Source organism: Balearica regulorum, chromosome 10 (genome assembly GCF_011004875.1).
Source record: "Balearica regulorum gibbericeps isolate bBalReg1 chromosome 10, bBalReg1.pri, whole genome shotgun sequence".
In the NCBI taxonomy this organism is placed as follows: domain Eukaryota; kingdom Metazoa; phylum Chordata; class Aves; order Gruiformes; family Gruidae; genus Balearica; species Balearica regulorum.
The window spans coordinates 11,754,440-11,779,839 of record NC_046193.1 but is presented as its reverse complement, the minus strand read 5'-3'; the positions used below and the strand labels follow the sequence as shown (position 1 = coordinate 11,779,839).

The 25,400-nt window shown below is 47.6% G+C and overlaps 2 protein-coding genes across 3 annotated transcripts in view; both read left to right on the top strand.

The window, feature by feature from the left end:
• Window positions 1–10,649, top strand: part of PODXL2 (podocalyxin like 2) — a 33,255-nt gene extending 22,606 nt beyond the window's left edge. For both annotated transcript variants that reach the window (XM_075762114.1, XM_075762113.1), the window contains exons 5-8: window positions 2,266–2,422; window positions 3,949–4,010; window positions 5,706–5,885; window positions 6,238–10,649. In XM_075762114.1, coding sequence (XP_075618229.1) covers window positions 2,266–2,422; window positions 3,949–4,010; window positions 5,706–5,885; window positions 6,238–6,447 — 609 coding nt within the window. In that variant the 3' untranslated portion in view covers window positions 6,448–10,649. The remainder of the gene's footprint in view (window positions 1–2,265; window positions 2,423–3,948; window positions 4,011–5,705; window positions 5,886–6,237) is intronic.
• Window positions 10,650–11,223: 574 nt separating this feature from the next.
• ABTB1 (ankyrin repeat and BTB domain containing 1) overlaps window positions 11,224–25,400 on the top strand; it is a 28,983-nt gene continuing 14,806 nt past the window's right edge. Inside the window, exons 1-8 of the mRNA XM_075762112.1 lie at window positions 11,224–11,432; window positions 13,840–13,902; window positions 14,957–15,012; window positions 15,858–16,002; window positions 17,928–18,087; window positions 18,996–19,041; window positions 20,048–20,164; window positions 25,132–25,247. Of these exons, the coding sequence (XP_075618227.1) occupies window positions 11,377–11,432; window positions 13,840–13,902; window positions 14,957–15,012; window positions 15,858–16,002; window positions 17,928–18,087; window positions 18,996–19,041; window positions 20,048–20,164; window positions 25,132–25,247 (759 nt within the window). The 5' untranslated portion in view covers window positions 11,224–11,376. The remainder of the gene's footprint in view (window positions 11,433–13,839; window positions 13,903–14,956; window positions 15,013–15,857; window positions 16,003–17,927; window positions 18,088–18,995; window positions 19,042–20,047; window positions 20,165–25,131; window positions 25,248–25,400) is intronic.

Below are 25,400 nucleotides of genomic sequence, written 5' to 3'. Positions count from 1 at the left end.
ACCAGTTGTGAAAGGCCTGGGGTCAAGGTGCCTTTCATAATTCTAAGAAATTATTACGAGCCTGACAACCCGAGATAGAAATGTTTCATCGGGGAACCGTGTTGTGGCCTCGTGTGTCTGCACTTTTGCTTGCCGCGGCTCCTGCTCCGGGCAGAGCTGGCTGGTTTTGTTACTGCAGTAGATCTGTGGCACTGACCTATTTCCTCTACTGGTGGGTTGTTGGGGGCGTTTTGTGTGGGGTTTTTTGGGTTTGGTTTTTGGGTTTTTTTTGAAGTTGAACTTTTTGGAGACAGGGAAAACAGATGAATTCCTATTTACAATAAAGCATGCTGACTGCTTTAAGGCTAGATGGAAAGTCAGTCTCTTTCCTCCTAATTTAAGCAAACCAGTTTGCTTTTTTGAGGGTTTTAAATATCTCTGCTACAGTTCACAACTGCAATTCAGAAAATCGGTCCTTGAAAAACAGAGTCCTGTTGCCCTGTTTCCTCCATGTCCTAGTCTCCATTGCTCTTTCTCCCATCTCTGTGGAGTTTAAATGCTGGTTAATTTTGCGTCACGTAGTAGTTTCCTTCCTGTGGCCACTTGCACTTGTGTTGTTTAAACCACTGGAAGGGCAAGAACTGGAAAGCAGATGTGCAGATGTCTCTTGACCAAATTGTGTCCTTACTGTTGAATCCTCAATTCTACCTTGCTGAAAGAGGACAGTGCCCTGGGATGGGCAGGATGAGCTGTTTTTCTACTTGATTTCATGTTTCAAAACACATTTCCCAGCGAATGATTTGTGCTGTCCTCCCCCTTATTCAAAAGGACACTTGTCAACATACATATTTAACATGAACATTGCTTCGTACCCTGCCTCCCGTTACCACTTTGCATGGCTGAACTGGAATCAAGCTCCTCTCCTTTCCATTGATGTTGATGCAGTTTGTTTCATACCCGTGGTAATTTGCTCATTTTGGGCAACTCACCTGTCCCTTTTGTTTTCTGGTTTCTGTATCTGAGCCCCATGGTGTTTGGATTTCTGGGGCTGCAAAGAGGAACCAGCATTGCAAGTGCTGTAGTTTAAATTAGTGTGAATGGGGACTCCTCACGTATTTCCTATGTTTTGATGTCCTGATCTGATGTGGTGCCAAGGGACGTGGAGGATGCTCAGTCCCTTCCAGAGGGTTGCACCTTGAGCTTTAATGTTCTTCGCAGTGCCAGGCTTTTACCTGCTGCAGGGATGATGTCTGTATTGCTGGGTTAAGCTGGCAGCCCATTTATCTTCCTAACGGGCTCTGGGCAAGGCAGTCACTTCAGTCTCTCTCTGGGCACATCTCCCACGCGATATACCTGGGAACGTTGCGCAAGTGAGGACTGCAGGATCTGACCCCGCAGTGGTACCTGGCTACACACCAGGAGGTGACCGTCTGCTCGGCTCACGCGTGTTCAGGCCCCTTCATGGCTGCCTTTTCCCCACCACAGAGAATTTATCAGTATTCTGCGACCTCTGCTTTCCCCATCACTAGAAACATCTCACCTCTGCCCTCCTGCTCTTGGGCTAAGCTGCTCCCCCTTCATCCGCATCCCCCAAACGGAGCTGTTGGCTGGCAGGGGTGGTGAGCCGGAGCCACAGCTGCGCCGCACGGCGCCGCAGCCTCGCGCTGCTCCTCCTGCCTCCCCACGCCATAACCCGTAACCCGATGAGCGGAGGCGCTGGCAAGCCCTTGTGATTCAGGCCCCAGTCATTGGTGTCTCTTCCAATTAGGCCATTTTCGGCACAGGCCTGTGCCTGCCCTGAGTGCTTTGAATTGCCATGGCAACAAGAGCTCTCCATTTTATTAATCATCTGTGTGGCCTTCAGGTTGGCATGGCAACCCGAGATAAGAATAGAAACACAGGAGTGAGAAAGCAGCGAAGGAGCCCGCTGAGGGATGGCTGGAGCATGCCGGGCTGAGCGGCACCCACTGACCCAGCGCTGGCTGCTTCCTCCTTGCCTTACATGATAATGTCACTTCAGGATCCCTGTGTGCTGGGGGGGAGCTGGGCTTGGCATGGTGTGGGGCGTATGGCGGCCACAGGAGCCGAGGAGGAGGACTGGTGTGTCAGGAGATGTACGTGGACCCAGCCTGGGGCACTGGGGATGCGCGGGAGAGCGTTGCACCAGATTTAGCATTGCTGGCTTTTGGGCACACCTCCTTCAGGGGTCGCAGCCGTGCCAGCCCTGCAGTGCCACATCTGCCCTGTACCCTCCATGCACTCACCAAGGTCCCTTTCCTGTGACAGGAGGAGTTTCGGCTGGAGAGGGGTCCCCAGCTGTTGGCACTGGTGGAGGACGCCTTCTCCAGACAGGTGGATGGACTGCAGGACCGCTGGCTGATCTCTCTGAGCAAACCCAATGAGAACGACAAGCACTTGCTAATGACGCTGGCAGGGGAACAGGGTAAGTGCTGGGAGAAGGAGCCTGCCCGTGATGGGGGGTTGTAGTTAAGGAGCTCTCAAATGGAGCTGCTCAGCCATATTGGAAGGAGCTTTTGCTCTCCAGTCCATTTCAATCCCACGAGTTCCCAGTGTTAACTGGATTTGAGGGACAGTGGGAAACTAAGGACATAAGACTCTTTCTTCACATCTGCCTTCTGGCTTGTCCCTCACCGCCTGCACGAAGCTTCATCTTCTCCGCTTTGCCTCCTGCTTTGCTCCCTTGCTGGATTGCCTTCACTCGAGCATCCACCAGCTCGCTCTCCTCCACGGGCAGGCCACTGCAATGGCAGGACATGACAGCCTGCTTTTAGTTCACTTCTTAATAATTCTTAAGTCTTGTCTGAACTGGGCCAGTCCTGATGATGCCTGCCCTGCATCCCCAAATAAACAAAAGCTGACAGTGAAAGGTGGGCTGGAACATTTTACCATCTCTTTAATCCCCTTCTGGTAGGGGGGTGCTTTTCCTGAACTGCTTCTGCTGCCGGTGTAGTGACGGAGGCCTCTAATGTTGACATTATGGCCTATATGAAAAAACCCCAACAGTATTCTAAAGTGCCCCACAGTGATAGGGAAATAGAGCTAACATTTTGGTGGTATTTGCTGTATCGATGCCTTAAATCATTGCATCTCTCTCTAGCCCTTGGGCTGGACCATTTGCCAGTGAAAAGGCTTTGGTGAACATTTGGTCTTCTAAACTAAAACTTTCATGCCATCATGAGAGTGGACATCCTGGAGAAGAAAACAGGTCTGAAGTCCAGCAGCACCGCCAGGCTGGGAGATATCCCTGAGTTTAGAAACCTCAGGAACCAAAGTATTTTCTGCTCTGAAGAATTGTGCTTTTGTTCAGTGCCTCTTTTTACTGCTGTGCAAGTGAAGGGGGAAATGGACCTCAGCCTCTAAATCCTCCCTGGCTGCTCCTGCCCTCCTGGCTGGGAGCTGCTGGGGAAGGAGGGTCCCAGGAGCAGGGGGTCGGTGTGGGCTGGTGCCTCCCTGGCTGAAGCTGTCTCCTGCTGGGAGTGCAGCTGTTACAGCACACCTTCTGCAGCCTCTGCTGTTGTATCAGGCATACTGCCTTGCCAGGGTGCTCTGCAGAGCAAAACATACCTACTAAAGGTGTGACAGGTGACCATGGAGCTCTGTGGGAAGATCTTGAGTGCTGCAGCTCAGGATCAAGCTGCTCTGGGCAGGGAGGCTGGATTGGGTAGCATAGGTGCCTGCCCCCATGACTTTTTGGGTGTTGCTGTTTGCTCCCAGAGCAGACACAGATCCCGAGAGCTTCTGTGGCTGTGGGGAGGGTACCTAGGTGCCTCTGGTATCAGTTCGTGTCTGGATTTTTTTTACCCCTTTAAAGAATATTTGGAGGTACCCTTGGCTGTGATCCTTGCATTCTTTCAGTCTCCTAACATAAAGTACCAAGGAACAAAAATGTGTATTCCCCTGCCTCCATCCTGTTGGGGAGCAGCACTGATCTGTCCCTCTCCTTTACAGGTGTCATCCCGACAAAAGATGTTCTCATGGCACTGGGGGACGTTAAGAGGAGCTTAGCTGAGGTAAGAGAGCCTGTCTGCCTGCATCCATTTGTTAAGACTGGCTATACAATTAAAATAAGCAACTTGAAAACAGGGAACATATCTCAGTCTAACCGAGTGCTGAACCCACAGCAGGCAAACAGATGAGTCAGACACTTGGCAAACTCCCTTCTCCCCTCTCTGGTAGTTGCCAGGCCATCAAATGTCTGCTCCCATTTAGACAGTAACTGTGGGTTATTCCCTCCCTGCTTTTCTGGCTTGGTTGTGAAGCTGCTTTTCACACATTCATTTTGTTGGGATACTTGGTCTCATCCCTTCTATGTGATTGCCGGTGGCAATGTGGGTGCTGCAGAATCCCGGATTTAGCCCTGCTAACCCTACAGCTGATTTACATACATTGGCTGCTCTCAGTAGTAGCTCAGGCTTTGCTGAAGGAGGTGGAAGAGGTGTCTGTACTAGATGAGACATGCTCACACACCTCCTTCCTGCAGTCCCAGGGTCTGCATTTCACTCCTTTAGACAGCTGCCTACACAAGGGCAGGCAGAGGACCAGAGGTGATGGATGCCAGACTCCTCTGCCAGCTGCCTCTAGCCTTCATGTATTCCTCTCTAACCCTGGACAGCTTGGAAGAGGAGGACAAATTAGTCCCATGAACTCTGACTTTGCCCCTTAGGCCTACGGGATATGTAGATACCAAAGGCCTGATTCTGCTCGGGTTTTTTTACACTGCTGGAGTAATTCTCCTGATTTTAGCAGCAGAGTTGGGCCACTGTCTCGCTGGCTGTCTGCTCTCAGGTTTTCCCCTGACCTAACAAATTGGTACAGTTAGACAAAGCAAAATAAGTGCTCGGAGCTGTATTGGTTAGCTTACACTAGAGAAAATGCAAAAAGCCAGCCCTGTAGAAATTGCGTGACTGAAGTATCAGCAGCTAGAACTGTCCAGAAAGGATTCGTGTTGGTGCAAGGTTTGACTTTGTCCAACTGCGTTAACATGCATCCCACCAGAGCAGCCTCGGCATGTGCCTCCGGCTCTATCAATAATGAAACACTGCTCATTGCACTGACCTTGCACTAGCACGAGCTTGGAAGGGAGGAGGCAGGATATTCTCTTACACACATCATACTATTGAATTGATACGTAACCTGTTTGAAATCTGCCAAGTCACTGGGACCGACGTTGGGTTTTGTTTGCTGACAACCACTGTGGGCCCATTTCTAGGGCAGCTATTCCTAAGCTTTTTGGATCAGCAGGCAGCTGTCTACTTTCAAGATCTTGGAAAGACCGCTATACCCTCTTAGGACCAGATCTTTAATGAAAACCTATTTATTATGATTACATTCTCTGTCAAACAGTCACCAAAGCCTCAGCACCCATCAGTGGTTCATAGTTTGTCTTGGGAACTCTTACATCTTGGGCAGTTTCTCCCATGAAAGCCTCCTTGTCTTGCACATAGGTGTGATACTCGTGCAGGCATTCAAGATAAGATTGTGCCTACTGTCACTTGTTGACATATCAGCTTTCATGGAATATGGTGTTATATTTGGTTATGTGCCTTCTAGTCATGTAAGACAGTGTACATCCTGACTCCCCAACCCTGGCTTTTAGTTCCTCTGCCCACAGTGGTGGTCCTGTACTGTCTGACCCTGGAAAGTCTGAACAGAATCCCACCTGACTGCAAGCCAGGGGATTTAGCGTTGCCCTTTCTTCCTTCCAGATTGGCATCCAGAACTACTCAGCCACCACAAGCTGTCAGTCACACCCCAACCAGACACGCAGTGATTATGGGAAACTCTTTGTGGTACTGGTGATCATCGGCTCCATCTGTGCCATCATCATTGTATTGGGGCTCATATACAACTGCTGGCAGAGACGCTTGCCCAAGATGAAGAACATGGTGAGCACTGGATGGGTGGACAAGGTGGCTAGACTCTTAGCCCTTGGGATAAAGGGGTCTGGAAAGTTAAGAGGGCGATTGTTTTCCCCTGTCCACTTACTGGGCATAGTTGGATGTGCTGCTGGAGCAGCAAGGGAGCCCATTCAGGCCTAAGAAAGATGCAAACCTGTCTCTTGCTGTGCTCAGGACAGCTCATCTCCACTGCGAGGGCTGGGCTAGGAGTAAATTTACCTTTTCCCACTGACCCTGCAAAGTCCTCGGTGACCCTTACAGCCTGGTCCAATAGTGCTTCTCAACAGCAATGAGACCTGTCCTCCTTTGTCTTCATTTGTGTTCCTCTCATCCTTTGCAGTCACACGGCGAGGAGCTGCGCTTTGTTGAGAACGGCTGCCATGACAACCCCACCTTGGATGTGGCCAGCGACAGCCAGTCGGAAATGCAGGAGAAGAAGCCAAGCGTGAACGGTGGAAACACCATCAATGGCCCTGACAGCTGGGATGTCCTGATCAATAAGCAGGCGAGCGAGGATGTGGATGTGTTTGAGGAAGACACGCATCTTTAGGAAAAAAAAGGGAGGGGACCACCCCCTTAAATACACTTGTCTCTCTCCTGTCTTGACTGATGGACCACGGGATCAGGTGGCTTCTCAGGAACTTCTTAAAGGCTTGGGACAGGTCAAGTCTTTGGGCAAGTTTTCCCAATAGAAGTCCTGAGCCTGCATCTGAGGCTTGGAGCCAGGAGGATCACTGAACAGAGGGAAGCGGGAGGGGTGGGTGTGTAGGTCTCTGTGTGTGTGTTCCTATCAGTAGCACCAATGCTTTCATCACCTTTCAATGCACTTACTGTAGCTCTCTGGTAGTGGCTGAGAGTGGCTGGGCTTCAGAAGCAAGGCGGTGAGGCTAAGTCTGCCACCAAGAGTCCAGCTTTGGGAAGTAAATTCACTTTGGGAGTCCAGCTGGAGCTACGGCAGCCAGATCCTGACCTTGAGATCGCGTTCAGTCCCTGCAGGTGCAGTAAAACCCATGCATTCTGGATGGAGGGGAGCCAAGACTCAGTCAACGTCCTGGGCAGTTTGCATTCCACGTGTGAAAAGAGATATTTTTTTAATTTTTTTTTTTTAGTGCTCTAGCATTCAGCTGCTAATTAGCTGGGCTGACATTTACATCTGGGGAAAACATCCTGCTGCCATCTCATTTCCCCCCTTGCACCACAAACAGCCCCACTCCCTTTTTCAGCTCCACAGCTCCAAGCTGAGTTTGCAAATTTTGAGCACTTTATCTTTTCTTGACTGATTGCAGAGAATTCAGTGCCATGGTGCAGCATCTTAGCTGGAAATTTGCTTTTAGATAGGAGAGTTGCTCAAAAGGACATTTACTTGCCTCTTTCATGCAACAGCCTGTGAAATCAGCAGCAAAGTATTGCTTGTCTAAGTCTCAGTTTTAGACTGGCAGGCCTTCTCCTCTTCTGTTCCATTTTCCAGGATAGTTTGGTTTCAGTTGGTCTTTTTGATGTACATGTTAGGACTAGGTGAGACTTTTTAAGGGAGAAAAATGAAAACTTGGAAACAGATAATTTTCTTGTCCTTTTGTTTCCTTTTCAGCATCCTGCCCTGAGGGGGGGAAGTGTTTAATGTCCCATAGGTGTAAATTGGGGTAACATCTTTAAAATCACTGCATTTAAGCAAGTGTAAAAGCCAGTTCAGATGAGATGAGAATCAGATCTAAGAGCTCCCCAATGAACGTTTCTCAGGCATGCCTCAGGCAACTTTGAGGCTCCAGCTCCCTGAAGAGTGTGATAAAAGGCACGTGAATATGCATAATTGTTCTCTGAGCCCTGCCTAAACCCAGACTCAGAACTACTGTCAAGCCTGAAATCCCAGAACATTGGTTTCTTCTGTCATCGAGGGACTGAGGGACTTGCTTGGGTCAGAAGCAACAGTATTGCTCTCTGACGGTGATCTGCATGCTTGCTTACTGCAAGATGCAGCTTCGCATTTGGTCTTTAAGGGAACCTTTGTACAGAAAGACCCCAGATATGCAGCCTGATGCTGAGCCTGTAAATCTATCCCTGTATGTATAGATATTTTTAGCATGTTCATCCCTGATGTGAGTGCCTAAAGTCAAGGTACAAGAATCTGTTGTTTCATTTTGCATAGCGCTTTGCATACAAACTGAATCACAGATCACCTCGATGTAGGACCACGTTGATATCAGTCTATTAGGGATTCAAGAAAAGCGCGATAGCCTTTGGTTTCCTATCCAGATTCCAGCTCTCGGTGTTTTTATCCTGCCTCCATACCTTTCCCTGTGTTACGGAGGAGATGGTGACCGTCAGCTCCATTTGTATCTTGTTTGGTAGGGTTGCAGAGAGGCTCAGAGGAGTTCCTTCTCCTGCCCCAGCAGTTGATGATGGGGGACAGTCCATGTATGTGGACAGCCACGTGCGGCCTGTCTCGGACCATCCCCTCGCTGATGGCTCCTGCTGAGTTTGATGGGTCCATGCAGCGAAACTGCACAAGTGTTGATGGCACTTTGGGACTCACAGGATTAAATGCAAGTTGTTGTTATGATATGGTGAGTAAATTAAGGCATGGAGTTAAAATTTGAGTTTGTATAGCACTTAGCATAACAGGGCCTGGCATGGCCGTGGCCTTTAGGCAGTTTCACCGTATAAATGTTTCTAGGTCCAATAATCCTCATTAAATATGTTTTTAATGCCTGGTGGCTATTAAAAAGATAATGCCACCAATCGGATGTGAATCAGTTCACTCACAAAACACTTCCTTGGTGCACTTCGTTGCTAGGAGCTGCTTTGCTGCCCTGTTTTCTCTCCACTACTAATTCAGAGAAACAAGAAGGTGCTGATAAATCAATGCTTCTGGCTGGGCTGAGCACCTGCTGATCTAGTGTGAAGTCTTCAAACTTTTAAAGAAACCAAGAGGGCTAAGCAGGCTTATTCATAAGCTAATGAGTTCTCCTGATTTGCTCTTCTGGCTTCTTATGGCCTGAAGGTTTTCCAGAGGCTGTAGAGCTCTCTTCTGTGTCTGGAGCATCCAGGCAATCTTGAGAGTGTCTAAGGGTGGCCGTCACAAGGCTGAGAACATTTTTCTGCTGTCTCTGACAGGGTGCACCTGGTTGTGTGATCTCAGTTTAGCTCCAGAAATCTACTGGTTAATAGCATTTCACTTTAGTCTGGTGATACTTTTTATACCTTTACCATTTGTTTTTTCTCTGTATCATTTTTTTGCACTAGGCCGATCTCGTGAAGTCGATTGCACTGTTGTCCCTCTCCCGCCAGCCTTGCAGAGACGGGTCATCTCTGGGGACGGCGGGCTGGGGAGCGCTGTAGAGGGGCTGGTGGTAGCCCACGTACTCTTGTTCAGTGCTTGGGTTTCCAGCTCTGCACAGGGAAGATTTAAAGAGGAAGAGAAACTTTGTCTTAGCATTTGTAACAGGAAGCTTTTCTATCACCTTAATGTAGTTAAACTTCTTTTTAACAAAAACTGTCAAAGCTGGACTTCTCAGAGCGATGTGCCAGGCGATAGAGCAGATGCAGGAGACAATGTGATTCCTGGAAAACTTTTCCACCTACCCGCGCCTTGCCGTAGTCCCATCTGCCAGAAGTTTGATCGCGCTGACACCTGGTGGCTGCTGGGAGTTGGAGACGAAAAAAAAGACTTTTTTTTTTATTCCCCCTCTGAGCTCTGGGTATCTGTTTCCTGTGAGCTGCCTAGGACAGCCACCCGCTTTCTTCATGGGAGGCTGCTGGACTCACCCATGAGCAGAGGGGCTCACACCAGGCGTGTAAGGGACGGTTTGTGTCCCTGTCCGCACAGCAATGAGACAGGACATTCCCTGGAGTCACCGGTCTTGAGGCCCTGGGTAGCAATACAGGGTCTCAGCTCCATCTCCCCCCTTTCTCCTCCGCTTGCCCGCTTTCTTCCTGGGGTGCTCGGCCAGAAAGCAGAGGCTCTGTCTTGAAATGGAGGTGGCTCTTCAGAGACACCATCAGGTGCTGGTGCGAGGAGCTCTGTGCCCTGGGGAATGCCGGCGATGGCATCAGCTGGATGCACAGCCAAGATCAGAGTGGCTCTCCATCTCTGTGGGATGGTGGCCAGATGTGGTATGGGATGGCCAAGCTGCAGATTACTCCCAGCTGTTGCCCACATGTCTAGAACAGCGTCTATATTGTGGAGTCCGACACACGCAAGGACTTTGCATCCTGCAGCTAGCCTCGTGGTGTGTGGGGTGTAAAGAAACACTAAGTGACCTGGTAACTGTGCTGTGGGGTATGTAATGCAGGTTGAGAATACAGTTCAAGATACCACCTTAAGGATCCCTCTGGGCAAAGGATGTGGCGTGAAATGGAGATACTTTATCGTATGGATTATTGCAGTATGACCTTGGAGCATCGCGGTAGGATCCCACTGCAGCCACTGCCGTCAGCTGCTCGTCTGTTCCCATCCACCTTCGCAGCCACGCAGGAGCACATCTGTCTTTCACAGAGGGTTTGGGGTAGCTCAGTCAGAGACAACAACCATCTTCATCCCTGCTGGCTCACGAGAGCCTCGTGGGCTTGTCTCTGCTGACAGCCAGGCCCCCAGCTGTTCTTCTGCTGAACCTAAACTGTCTGCAAGCCCTGGCCCCTGCTCAGCACCGCTGCCGGGGAACGCGTGGAAACACTCGTGTCTTGCCCTGGAAGCGACAGGGTTGTGGTTTTGTTTTCTTTGCAATAAAACGCACCTCCTGGGTGTCTGAACACTGACCCGAGCAGAGTCCTTAGCGTGGTTGCATCTGCCTGAGTTCACTCTGCCGCTTCTGTTCAGGCGGTGTGGGCCAGGGTCCTCTGCCGGGATTGGGGTGCTCAGCCTGCCCCCCACAGCAGAGCACTCCTTAGTTCTGCCATCGCAGGCTGCTGTGGGAGCCCTGAGCTGTGCTGGGTGCCTGGGACGTGGGGAACTGGCTTCCCCCCGTGGCGTGACAGTCCTGGTCCTGTGGGGTGTCCCCATCCCCGCAGGACCCCTGTTCCCTGCTCGGGGGGGCTGCGCATGAGCCTCTGGTGCGTGCGTGCACACCCCTGTGCCACGTGTGTCCCGGAGCAGGTGCCCCACGCAGCTGTATGTGGTCCAGAGCCCCTCCGTGCGTTCCAGACCCCCCGTCCCACCCACGTTCTGGACCAGGTCTCCCCTCAGCTGTGTCCCAGAGCAGCCCCCCGCCCCCCCCCAGTCCCACGCTCCCGGGCTCCAGGCGGTGGTTGCTCCTCCAGTCCGCAGGGGGGCGCTATCCCTCGCCTCGCTAGGTCAGTTCAGCCGTGGGGCCGCTCCGCCCCCCCCCAGCGCCCCGCCCGCCGCCGTGTTTACATCCGGCCGCCGCTTCCGTCCCGCCGCCGCTGCCCCCTCCCGGCTCCTTCCCCCGGCCCGGCCCGGTCCCTTGCGGCTGCCCTCCGCTCTCCGCGTCAATGCGGCGCCGCCGCCCCGCGGCCTGCCCCGGCCATGGACACCAGCGACCTGTTCACCAGCTGCAAGAAGGGGGACGTGAGCCGCGTGCGGTGAGCCGGGCCGGGGCTGAGCTGCCGGGGCCGGGCCGGGGCGGGGAGCGGTTCCCGGCGTCCCCCCGTGTGAGCCGCTGCCTTTAGCCGCTTTAGCCACCCGGGGGGGAGCGGGGCCGGGCCTGGGGGGAGCAGCCTGGCCCCGCCGTGCTGGGTTACGGTCTTGCGGCCGCCCCGGGGCCGGGACGCGCTTAGCAGAAGCCCTGCCCGGCCTTGCCGGCCTTCCCCGGCCGCTAAACCAGCGGGCTCCGGCAGCCTTGGGTCTCGCCAGGGCAGCTGCAGTGCCCGGAGATACCTGGGGTGTGAAAAGGAGAGTTAGTTTGTTTGTTTCTTTATAAATAAATACACCTTGCTATTCCCCCAAGGATTTGTGTTCTTAAAATGCGGGTGATCAGTCGGGTGGTTATTGTGCACTTCGTTGACAGGAATGTGGCAAATGTCCTTGCAAAAGTCTCTGTGGCTGCTTTCCCTACCGTTGGAAACTATAGGAAGCTAGATCTCTGGGAAGTGATCGTTATGGAAATATTTAGACACGTTGTGCTGTAGACTGTGGTCATATTTCTGAGAAATAGCGGGCTGCTAAATTTCAGGTCAAGTTTCCTTGCTCATATTGAAGCAGTACAGCTTAGCTGCGATGATTTCAGATCAGGAGTCAGAGGGGCTTGTTGTCCACAGGGTGCATGGACGTTGTAATGCAAAGGCCCAGTGTTTACAACAGGCTCTTCTGCTGCACCTCACGGTTTGAGTCTAGGAATGCTCTTCACCTTTTGATCCTACTTGATTTTTCCAGCTCCCAACATGTGCATCTTCCCAGATAATCAGAAAGAGCCTCTCTGTTTCAAGGTGCTCGCTAACAGAGGATTAATATGCACATATATCGCGTGTGGTGAACATTGTTATCAGTTGTGCATTCACACTAGATTAATTTATTGCAGGCAGTAAATTGCAGCTTTACTGTAGAAGGAGTGGGCCCTACAGGTGGCCTTGCAGAGGCTTAAGATAACCAGCGTAGAAGCGATAGTGGAGAAATGGTCAGTCTGGGAATGCTGACAAAGCAGAGGGGACACATTGACTGTATGGGACTGAGCAGAAAGGAGCTGAGTTGCTTGGGGTTTTGAATGTGGTCAGAGGAAGCTGAAGTCTGAGACAGAAATGATGGAGGGAATGAAAAGGGAGGTGGATGAGGAAAAACAACTTGAGAATCTTTGTGAAGGCTGAGGGGGACTTTTACGTGTGGTTAGGGAAGATGGTTGTTGCAGTATTTGGGGACAGACTATAACAAGAGCCAGGCTGTGTAGGAGATTTGTTTGCAAGCAAAGGCCAGCTTCCAGAGGTGCTGGAGAGGGAGCGTTGGCAGCATTTGTGTCCTGGTTCTGGCTGGGATAGAGTTAATTTTCTTCCTAGTAGCTGGTGTAGTGCTGTGTTTAGGACTTAGTATGAAAATAATGTTGGCAACACACTAATGTTTAGTTGTTGCTAAGCAGTGCTTACAATTAAGTCAAGGACTTTTCAGCTTTCCAGGCCCTGCCAGTGAGGGGGCATGAGCCTTCTGCAGGAGGGGCACAGGAAGCTGCGAAGGGGCACAGCCAGGACAGCTGACCCAAACTGGCCAAAGGGATATTCCATGCCATATGACGTCATGTTCAGTGTATAACTGGGGGGAGTTGGCCAGGGAGAGCCATGGCTCGGGAACTAGCTGGGCATCGCTCAGTGCTTGGTGAGCAATCGTGTTGTGCATCGCTTGTTTAGTATATTATTATTATCATCTTCCTTTTATGTCCTATTAAACTGTTTTTATCTCAACCCACGAGTTTTACTTTTTTTTTATTCTCTTCCGCATCCCACTGAGGGAGGGTGGGGAAGCAAGCAAATAGCTGTGTGATTGTTTTAGCTGCCTGCCAGGTTAAACCACAACAATTTGATGTAGCCTAATTGTGCAAGACAAGGAAGTGGCAGGAATTAAGAACAATCTGGAGTGACACTGTGGCAAGAAAAGTCACAAGGATGGGAGTCCAGCCTTGGTGTTATAAACTTGGCCACTTATTTGTAAGCATCCAGGTTGTGAGTGTTGTAGGAGAGTGTGAAGGTACTGCTGAAATGCTCAGGTTTCTTTTGTGATTGCTGCCTTGTTAGGGGTCAGCAGGAGATGGGTTTGATCCTCCTGTTCCCTCTCACACCACTTAAGATTGAAGGAGGCTGTCAAGCCATACTGCAGAACGCTGTTCTTCGGATTGAAGATTTGACTGATGCCCCTTTGGCCATAGCTGACAGCTCCCCAGGTTGAATGCAAGATCTTGTCATGCCTTTGGACGTTACCGTACAAACTCAAAGTTGCGTCTTTTTAAAGACAATGTGACTGAGTGAACAGTTGCATGAAGTTACAACTTTACTCTCCCTTTTCTTCCAGATACCTTCTTGAACAGCGAGATGTGGAAATTAATGTCCGTGATAAATGGGACAGTACACCTCTGTGAGTCCTGCAGCCTAGAGCACTGGCTGGGTGGGAAGGGAGGGCTTTCAGAGCTCCTTTGCTCTCTCTGCATCAGCAGCTAGGGGCACTGTTACAAAACATCTCAGGTTCTGCTTTTTGGGAGACTTGGCTACATATTTCTGCTCCTCTTCTCTGCAGGTGCTGTGCTAAATATGTCTTTGCCTGCCCATCTGACAGGCGCTTGCTGTAGAAGTGCTCAGAAGAGCAGTTAATTTTGTCACTGAATTACCCGTATTAAGCAGCCTGTTCTTGGCCTGATGAGGCTTTTTTCCTCTCAAAGCCCTTGGCATTCCAGCATGTCTTTTCAGGTGAAGGCTTGGCTCGATGAAATGCAAAGTGACCATGGGATCACAGTCTGTCTGGCAAGGCTGTGAACATGCAGTAGGAATCCCCATGAAGGTGCTGAGGAGAGTGATGTGAGCTTTTCGCCTCCCCACATACCAATTCCAAAGTGCATTTAGATATCTGCAGTATACTTAGAGTATGGAATAACTTACCAAAGTAAAGGTAGACTAATGTTTGCCTGCTGCAATGCACGTTACAGGATTTTCCTAGTTTGTAGGACAATTTGAGGTCCTTGTGAAAGAGAATCATGAAAGGCTTAGACTGTGAAAGAGAAAACAAAACTCATCATAAGCAGGACTTTGAGGGGTGGATTTGCTGTACATCCGGTGTGGGTGCTGTTCCCCCATTATCACAGTGTACAGCAGTCAGACTGATAACAGAAGGACTGAGGAGTGTTTTCAAAAAATCAGTGGCATTGCTGAGCGCCCATGAAATAAATTCCATTAAAATGAGGATGGGTTTGGTAGCTGTTGGTGCAACAAAAGATGCTGAACCCAGACTGGGACCTTGAGATCTCCTTGCAGGACAGCAGTGCCTAGGAGTGCTGGGAACAGATCCTGCTTAGTCTATGATCTTCTAAGCTTATCAGGGATAGCTCAGTGCTGAGGTCTTGCATGCTGTAGTGCGCACAAACACTGCATTTTGTTTCCTACTGTACCTCTAATTTTCTTTCTCTTGTTATTGTCAGGTATTATGCTTGCCTCTGTGGACACGAGGAGCTTGTACGCTACCTTCTAGCCAATGGTGAGCAAAAGTGTCCTAGTTGTGGGTGCAATATCTTTCTCAGTACTGGTCTGTAGGGATTGTATATCCTTCTAACTGTCCCTTGTGGAAATTTCTTTGGTTACAACCAACCATCTGATCAGCGAGCACAGGCTGCAGTGGGAGCCCTGGACACACTTTCGTGGTCCCTTTTGCAGGCCATTTACTGCTTGAATTTGCTACATGGAAGCTGACTGTGATGAGGTGAAATGCAAGGGCTTTTACTAACCTCAAACAAAGCAAGATAAACTCTCTGCGCAAAGTATGTACCCATTTGGTTCGCAGCACCCAAACTCCCTTAGGTGCTGATGATGTTCTGTATTCTGGCAGAGGAATCAGAGTGCAGTCAGATCTCAAAAGGTTTGTCTCTTCCACTGCATTCAAAGCATCTCAATCAACCACTTGTGTAATTCTAAATTAGTAAAATGTGAGTGCCCTCCAAATTTCTAGCAGAGTCTAACCTAAAGAGGCATCTCTTGCCCTGTGCAAGACAGAAATGCCTTTTGGGAGGAGCTGTTAAAAGTCCAATAAGTGATCGTACTCTGTACAATGAGATTCTTCTTCCCAGAGCCGTGCTGAGAGGCTTATTACCAGGGTCAGTTTAAATGAGTCATGACTTCTTCAGAAAGGGATTTTGCTGTGGGAGAACAGCTTTAGGTTATGCATATGCAAGGAGAGCTTTAGTCTTTGTAAATATGCTCATTAGCATAGGGGATCACAGTGAAACATGTCACCAGCCAAAAGTCATACTTGTGTAGCGACCATTCGGGGACGCTTGAGAAGGACGTAACTCTGCCTGCTGGCACGGACCTGTGATTGTTTTGCAGGAGCAAAATGTGAGGCAAACACTTTTGATGGGGAACGTTGTTTGTATGGAGCTTTGAGTGATGCCATCCGACGTCTGCTGAAGGAGTACAAACAGATCACAGCAAAGTGCATGAAGAGAGACTACTATGATGTCTTCCTACAGCGGTAAGCAGATGAGGCAGCTTCATGCGCAACGCGTTCTGTCATCCTTCCTTAGGTGTTAACCTGGATACTCAAGCTCTCCATTAAGGGGGGGTTTGAAGGGCAACTGATCAGTGCCCTATCTCATTCCTCGCACGTAGAGCTTCCTAAGGGATGTTTCTTTGTGCCCTAAAGGATGACTTCCAGGTATGTGTGCATTTAAAGTACAGCCTCCAGTGACTTAGGTACAGACTCCAGAGCCAACAGAAAGCTGGTCTTTCTAATGCAGAAGCATTAGGCTGTCAAACCAAAATCAGATCACTAAAACTGCATCAGTGGTTTAGGACAATATGTCAACTGAAATTAAGTTTCAGGTCTGAAGTGCTATAGCCTGTGAGCCAAGGTTTCCAGCAGCGATAACAGGTATCTCATTTCTGAGACAGAGCACCTTAAGAAGGCTCAAACTGAATTATGGGGGCAGTGCTCAGTTCTTTCTTTTTGTTCATTAAAATGTGTTAATTTTAAGATGTTTCTCAAAGTTGCCTGTTATAGTCTGAGCCTAGAGTTTGAGAAGGTGGCTAACTTGCTCTAGGAGTAGAGGAATAGTGTTAATCTGTTCTTCTTGCTGTTTTTCTACCCTAGTAGTTCTGATGTTATTCCACAGACTTGGTGTTTGGGTTTTGGTTTTTTTTCTTTTCTTCCAATTGGACTGACTTAAAAAAAAAAAAAGTACAGCATCTGTATCTTCAAAATTGGAGAGCAAGTAAGTCCTGGAAAGATCTGGCAATCTTCCCATTACTACAGGGTCCTAATTTCTGAAGCTGTGGGGAAAGAGGGGAGGAAGGAAACTCATTTATCTGAGTAAAATCAGATTCTGCCTTTCAGGGAAGTAGAATTTTGCAGGGTGATTTATCACTCCCCTGGTGAGTGTGTGGCTCAGATGATGCAAAGTTGAGCACACATGAAAACTAAAACGTGCTGTTTTTCACTTCTCATTCCAAACAGACCTTATGGTAAAATTGAAACAAAGGGCAACACTAGGGGGTACAAACCAAACACCTAACTGCTTTTATTTTGTTTTGGGCAAGACACTAGTAGGAAGGATGTTCTAGTGGCAGGAGATTGAGATCAGCATTCAAGACCCTCCTCGAACATCAACTCCTTGTGTGACCACACACCTTTCTGTGCACCAGTCCTGCTCTCTAGAAGGAGTATGATGCCTGATGTCTGCCTGGTTTGACCTCTTGGGGATGTTTGTGAGGTTCTATACGCAAGAGGTGATGGGCATTAGGAAATACTGGTGATAGTTGCTGTAAACTGTAGAAGTAGCAATCTTGTTTTGTTTGGTTTTTTTTCCTTTTAAAGAATGAGGGTATGGGCATGCAGTCATAAACAAGGCTTCATCTCTGATGTGGTAATTGCCTGCGTTTCATGCTGTAACATCCTTCCTTCTGGGGTGGGTGACATCAAGTCCTTTCCTATTTCCTGCATGGTTAAAGCATGCATACTGATAGCGCCCAGAAACAGGGAAGTTGCACCTTACTTTGTAGTGGTGTAATTCTTTTTGAAAGTGTGTTTCTGCAGGGCTTTTTGTCATCTAACAATTTAAAAGCAGGATTAACCTTTAGAGATATGCTTGAGGACAACTAGTTCCTCTTTAAAATCTGTTCCCTGTGTTCAGGGATTCGTCTGAGGCAGGAAGGTTTAGTTCTCCAGCCTACCTCTTGCACTAACAAAACTTTGAGTCATTGGAGGTAATGAGAGATCCCAGTCTAGTATGTGAAGTACCAGCCCTGTGCTGGCCTTCTGTCTGGGGGCGGGGGGAGAGACTGCAATGTCCAGAGGTATTTGTTCATTTAGACCTCATTGTACCATGTCCCCCACTAGCTTTACTCCAGTCTCTCCTTTCTCATTCTGCAATGAATTTCCCCTCTCTTTGTTCCTTACAGGCTGCTGGAGCAGGGTTACCAAAGCGACATTGTTTTCATTGTTCATGGCAAATCCTTCTGTGCCCACCGCTGCATTCTCAGCGCTCGCAGCGCCTACTTTGCGGAAATGTTTGAGACCAAATGGAAGGGGAAGAACATGATAGTGTTGAAGCATCCACTGGTGAGCTTCCAGCTCTTTCTTTTCCTGTTTCAACTGGGTGGGAGAAGTGAGTAGGAGGCACAGTTTGAGGGTTAACTTGCACAGTGAATAGCTCATGGCACTCAGAATGACCCTAGTCAGGGAGAGGGGCTTGTGGAGGCACTTTATGCAATAAAATATCATCTTATTCGGATAACAAAAGGCTGTAGACTGCCTGCTTCCCCTTTGTTCCCTCTGTCATGGGCTCAAACATATCTTAATTGCAGTAGCAGGTAGCTGTTACCATCTGCCAGCTGCATCACAGCTTCTCTCTGGAATGAGTTGAGTCTGTCTAATTCCTGGTGGACAGGTGGTCTGTAGTGAAGACATCACCTCCATAATTGGCACTAATTGAGTCCCTTTTGTTACCTTTGCAGGAAGAACTAAATAGGCCATAAGTGCATTCCACCCATTAATCACCAGTACCCTGACATATGTTTCGATAGCTTGATTGGGGCTCTGCAAAACCTCTCATGACAAACATAATTCCAGTTTCTCAGGACATAAGTAATGTCTTTCCTTTCTCTTTGTACAAGAACACATTTTTCCTCTCAAATTAAGAAGAGTTGGAAATGTTTGCAGCCAGTGAAAGACTGGTTTTTACAGAGCTTGTATTACAACTGTGTCTTTGGAGTACCTCCATTAGTCAGGTCCTGTCCCCCTGGGAACATGGATGGGTATCAGCTGATACATTTAAAGAGCTGTGTAAGCCAGGTGGAGTGGCAGCATTAGTTACGCAAGGAGCAAGGAAATCGGGTGCAGTGTGTGAGTTGCTATTTAAGTGGGGTTTTTTTTGACTTGTTCAGGATCATGTTTGTATTCAGGCAAGTTTCAAGCTTGTTATTAATTTCCTGGAAATTCTAAAGGTAATTTCTCATGTTTTATTTTAGATTAATCCAGCAGCCTTTGGCTCTCTTCTGCAGTATCTATACACAGGTAAATTACTTACTGTCTAGTGTTTGTATACATGGCTGGTGGGCAGATGTCTCTGCCTCTGCCGTAGCACTGCTTGGGTGGCACAGGCTTGCAGACAGCCGTGTTTGGGTGCATGAGTCGCCAACACATCCTCTCTGCTGGCAGAAAGGGAGAATGTGAGCAATCCCCATCTCTTCCAAGTTGTTTGTACCTTTTGCCAGTTGTTGTCCTGCCAATATACAATCAGTTAAAAAAAAATCAGGGTTGATTGGTTGGATGGATGTGGAGAATGTATTTTGACTTAAGGAAGGTAAATCTGTCATCTGGGATAACAGTCCCCTGAGCTGGTGAAAAGCCAGGTTCCCACGCAGGACATTTTCAGTCTGGCAGACCTGAGCAGTGTGTGCTGAATGATTTGGCTACTTCCTAATATTTTTTTTTCTGAACAGAAATGGACCCTAAACCTTCTACGAAAATGGCAAATGTTGAATTGTAGGCATGCTAACTGCTGAACTATTTCAGGCCAGGAGGTGGTGCCAGAAAATAACTTTATCTTCAAGGTTCTCCTTCCCCAGTTCAGTGTTTTCAGAAATGTTTCTTGCCACCTTTTCAGTGATGGGAAAAGATTCTGAGATGACAGCTTGTGAGTCTAAAGCCTTTTCTTACCCAAAGCCAGGTAGCCAGTGGTGGCAGTCATGCACGCTGCTGTTGTGCTGCTAGTTTTGATTTTCTGAGGGAATTGGACATCTTTTATATAAGCCTGTTTGATCTTTGGCCTCTTGCATGAAACTGTTAGGGTAGACACTGGAAAGCAGGAATGTAATTTAGATGCCAAACTGAGATTCATCGAAGTGGCGGGTCATGGGGTCTTAGCTTCTTGGACTGAGTTGTAATTGGATGCTGAAAAGTGAGACAATGTGTTTACTTATTGAATTTCTGTGCCATCAGGTCTTCAGTCCTTAATTTTTGCCATTTTTACACCTAAGTGATATGGGTTAAAAGAGCTGACTGTGTTTCTTCTTTGCAGGTCGTCTTGATATCGACGTAGAATATGTAAATGATTGCAAGAGGTTAGCCAAGCAGTGTCGGCTGCAGGACCTCATAGATGATTTGGAGACCAAATGTAAAAAAGTCTATGAATTTGGTAAGCATTTTACTTGCTGTTGTCTCTGCTGTGCCTGTGCGTTCTTCCAGCGAGAAAGAGGAAAGAGCGATGGTGGATGTTTTGTGGTGCTCTTGGGGCTTCCAGAAAATGAGTCTGTTGTGGAATTCCCATGTTTGCATGATAGTTTTCAGTTGTGGGCTCTCTGTAGGGCAGCTGTAGTGGTTTCTGACATATGCATGTTTATCATTTATATTGAATGTTTTCATTACAGTAGAGCAGCCATGGCAGCAGGACTTTGCTGAGAGTGCCAGAGGTTCATTGGAACACTGTGGGGTATATTGGGAAGTGCCTTTCTCAGAGAGCTTGTTTAAATCCTCAGGGAGATGTAATATGTACAATTAAAAGTCCTTTTCTGCATTTAGCTGACCCCTAACCAAAGTAAAACTGTTGATAGTTGGCTCAAAACGGATGCAGAGAGAGAGATACAACACTTTCTTAACAGAAGTATTTCTGAAAGCATGTGTGTATTTATAATACGTGTATGTGCCAAACCTTAAGTGATGCAATGCTCTATTTAAGGGCTTTTTGTTATCCAAAGAGCTTGTGATCTAATCATGACATCAGCTTATTGCATGAAAACCAACAGTTGGAGTTTATCATTCATCTCCTTGGTTCAAGCTAAGGACACGTGAAGAAGAATCAAAACAGCACAAGTAGGGCAAAGCAGTGTTAGTCATTAAGTAAAAAAAAATCTGATAACAAAACCTTCAGGCTGAAAACATCTAATTCTCATTTCATGCTCTGAGTTAACTCCTTTACTTCAGTAAAGTTAATTTTGGTTTGAGAAGAGAATCTAGTCTATAGCTTTTAAGTCAATAGCATCTTCTTCCCTGATCTGAGAGGTAAGGGTCTATCTATTCCACCTTTCTCTTTTGAATTGTGAGTTCTGATTATTCAGCCTCCTGAAGCTGGAGGGCTTAACAGATAGAGGCAATACTTCTGGCTCAAGAAATTCCTCATCTGCAAATCACATGGAAGATATTACCATGTCTGTGTCTCCCCTTAGACATCTGCAACTGTTTGGTGGTGGTGGGGTACAAGGTTACAACGGTACAGCTGTTCCCATGTAGACCAGGGTGGAAGTCCTTATATCATGGAAGTCTTACCTCAGCCCTGTAAGCACAAATGTAAGCCTGCATCCGAAGAGATGAGAAATGCACTTCTTTGTTTCTTGCTGCAGGTAGTGTAAGATATCAGTTTGTGTATTAAGTGGTGGAAAAGGGAAGTGGTGGTGAATACCCTGACTAGAAAATAACAACTACTCAGGCAATCAGGTAACAGAATTATCTTGTAGCATCTTTTGATATCAGAGTAATCCAGTGAGTTGCTGGAGATTTTTATTTTATTTCTTTTTTCCTTTTTTCTCCCAGGGTCTAGCTGAGACCCTGGAGGTGACCATTCCACCTTAATACATCAAGTTAAAATCTCATATTAGATTGTGGGAGGAAAATAAAGTGAATAGTTTGCTAGCTGTCTGAAGCCATTGCATAGTATGTCATCGGTGAGTTAAGGATGATGAAGTCCAGTGATTTAAATTCATGAATTGCAACAATGCTGACTTCTTGGTGGGGTTCAAAAATGGAAAATGGTAAAGCAATGTTTCAGGTTGATTGGGAGTTTCAGATACAAGCTCTGCTTGCAAATGTGATGGTACAAAATTCCTGGATGGCACAGGACAAATTTAATTTTTGTGTTCTTTGGGAGGGAACAGTTGTTCTTCATTTCTAAGGCCTGACAGAAGACAATCAATGGGTGGTATAAAGCGCTGATGGAAGTACAAGGCTTGATTTTATTTATGACAGGTTGGATTCAAGTGAATAGACAGAACTGCTGATGGATCTCTTAAATGTTTGTTTCTCATGTCAGAACTCACGTGGAAGCCAGGAAGACTTGACTCTCCAGCAAATAGTACATATAAGAATAATAGAAGTTAAAAATGGGGAAAGATCTTAGATGACATCATGTCTGGCACTTGACAAAACATTGCTGTTCCTTTTAGTGCATTAGGTACCTCTGCTTGTTCAAAGTGCTTTCTGTGAAATAGACAGCTGATTCAGGTCTGCAGAGCAGGGTTATGCCTTGCATCTGTATTATAAAGTTGAAACATGCCTAATAAAACAACATGAAGTCAAGCCTGTGCAGCTCCAGTGGGTAATTGCAGTCTCTGCAATCTCATTATCTAAAGTTAAGCAGCATTTCAAAAGCACTTAGTATCTTGGCATGCACAGACAGTAGTTAAGTAAAACCCTGAAGAGGATGACCCAGTGCCTTCTGTTGCACCTGAGACAGACTTCAGTGTGAATGCTTGCATATTTTCCTCCACATGTATATTGTGGCTATAACAAGAAAAAACCTGTTGCAGTGTTTGGAGTGTCCAGATTAAGCCGTAATTCTTCCTTTAGAAGGGGAGGTATTTGAAAAATAAATGTTCTGCAGGTTATTTATACAAGTTTTAGGGCAAAAAGGTTGAGAGCAAGGTTTGTGATGCTTGCCTTCATAGTGGAGGCACTGAATGTAGAGAATCTGCAGTTACAGCTAGTCGTGGCATTGGGAGGAGGATGCATAAGGCAGGTATCTGAGTGTGGCATCATTTTGGAAAGGTTTAGCAGTTTGGTGAGGTTTTTTTGTGGTGCACTGGCTCCGTTGAAACAAAAGACTACAAAGAAGTATTGAGCAGTGGAAACAAAGGCAGCTGATGAATTGGTAGGTGATGTTCAGTGCTATACAGCTGGGCTAGACCGGGAAGAAAGACAAAATCCTCCATTCTGAACCATAGTTGAGTTATCCCCTCGGCTGCTTGCATTGTTTATGTTACTCTCTTAAGAAAACCCTTCGTTCCTACTTCTCGCAAGAAAGTGATGGTCCCCACTGCTTGCTTGCAGCCAACAGCTTATTCGTGTCCTGTCGCTTTGATTTTTATTGTTTCTGTTAGGAGAGAGTTGCTTCTGATACCAAACACTGCTCTTGGATTTGAGAGATGCAGTTTCTGAAATGTCTCATGATAGATGTGCTTCTCAGACAAATCACTGTTCTTTCATGTTACTATGAAAGTGCACAGATGCTTTGTAGATCCCAAGAGAAGAACTTTTTCCCTTGCCTACTGCTTAAAACTTGCTGGGTCCATTAGAGCTTACAGAGTCTGATTGATTTGGCAACTGTTGTAATAGGCATTACACAAATATAAATGATTCTCTCTGCCATAAAGAATTTTTAATTGCACAGTGAGAAACTTCCTTCTCACACTGGTCTGTAAGTGGGCAGGGCTCTTCAAGAAAATGCACTCAGTCTTATTTGTGTTGGTGCCAGGTCTCCTCTTGGCTTATTTACCCCGTATGTCATCTATCTGAAGGTAGCGTTTAGTGCTAATAGTGCAGCCTGTCTCCTTGGTGGTGTAGCTCCGTGTGTAGCAATGGTGGTACCTGACTGTCTTGTATTGGTAGATTATTCTTCCCTTTCCAGTATCCTTCTGGGATGTTCAGCCTATTTGAAGTACAGTGGTGGCACGTCTCAAGAGTGCAGCCGTAACTTGGAGGAGGGGGGTGGAGAACTTGTTTTGTGGCACATCATGGTCTTGTTTCGCCCACGGCCCAGTGGAGTCATCTGATGGAGCTCATGTAATGCTGCGCAAAATGTCAGGAAAAATGAGGTCTCAAGGTGGCGTGATTCACCTGCGAGGGGTTTTAATGCGGTGAATCATACCTGTCAGAAATTCTTCTGAATGCTTCAGCGTGGGGCCGCTTAACTCTTTTGTCCTTGAGAGTTAACTCTGCGTCTTTCTGGCTCCCAACAGCATCTCGAGCCTTCCTTGGCACAACTTTGCGTTTTCCAGTGGCGCTCCGTGCGTTTTCACATGCTTCCCTGTACGCCAGGAATTCATGAATGACCTGCATGCTCCAGCCCTCCCTGCAATGCGTGCTGAGCTGCAGACAAACCTGGGATAATGAACAGGAGGGAGGTGGCTGGAAAAAGGAAAGGCTGCAATGGCAGTGGTATTGTAACAAAAAAGCTGGGCATACTTTGGGCTGCCTCGTGTGTGAAGTTAGCGGGTTTGGTTGCAATGAACTCCCCAGCAACTTTGGTCATAGCAAGGCCACAAAAGTATTATCGTCTATTTTGCTTCCCCTTTATCAGGTTGTTTATTGTGTAGGCTGGTAGGGCAAGACAGGAAGATGCACTAGGTCTGAAAAAGGCAAATGAAGTTGCCATCCTTGTATGGTTTATTTGATCTCTTTGGTGGTGCTAATTTAATATTTGCAAAGAACACAGGTACACTCAGGAGTCCAGGTGGTTTGGGGGTCTTTGTGCTTGGGGGATCTACAGGTAGAGAGTAGAGGACAGACTCAGGTACACAGAACGTATTACCTAAACAAGAATAAATCCTGTTGCTCCCTGGAATGAAGTTAGGGTGGCACAGCTGAAATGAAACCCATGAGAGCACGCGGCCCACCAGAGTGGCATGGAAACAGCTTTATTTAAACTAAATACTCCCTGGCATGGGCTTCACCTTAGGTGACGCTGTCAATGGTAGGGGTGGTTGGCTGAGGTAGGCATTGTATGAGCAGCTCCTATGGGGATTGGGGGCAGCCTGATCGATGGTCCTTGACTATAATTAATGACAGGGATCGCAGAGAGCAGGTTGGGCTTTAAATACACCTGTGGCAACTTTGCGTTTGCCGCAGTTGATATTACAGCACAAGGAATTAATCAGAGGTTTGAGGAGAGACAAAAATACATGCATCCCCTTCCAGCCCTGCTGACCAGCTGTACTGAGGGGTGCTGTGTGCATGCTTACCTAGAAGACTCGTGTGTGTTTTGCAGTAAAAGCTGAACAGTAGTAATACTGATTTTTTTCTGGAGTGTCTGTCTTTTCTCTAAATGGGAGAGAATGTTTGTAGAGGAATTTAGGCATCTCTGCTCTTTTGTTGTTTTTTTTTTCCTTCTTCCAGTCTCTTCCAAGCCAGGGACCTGTGTGAAAGTGCTGACGATTGAGCCCACAGGTAACTGCCGGCTGCAGGAAGATCTGGCTCTTCTAGCAGACTGCGCCCTGCCAGCCGAACTGCGGGTAGGGAGCATTTATACTACTACTGGTCTCTGTGGGGCTGTGATACGTGTTCACATGTGTTCAGGCTCATTCTCTCTGAGTTTAGTTCTTGCTTGTTTGCTGGTGCTCCAAATGCTGAAAGCCTTTTATTGCTTGGAAATGCTTAAAGTCGTT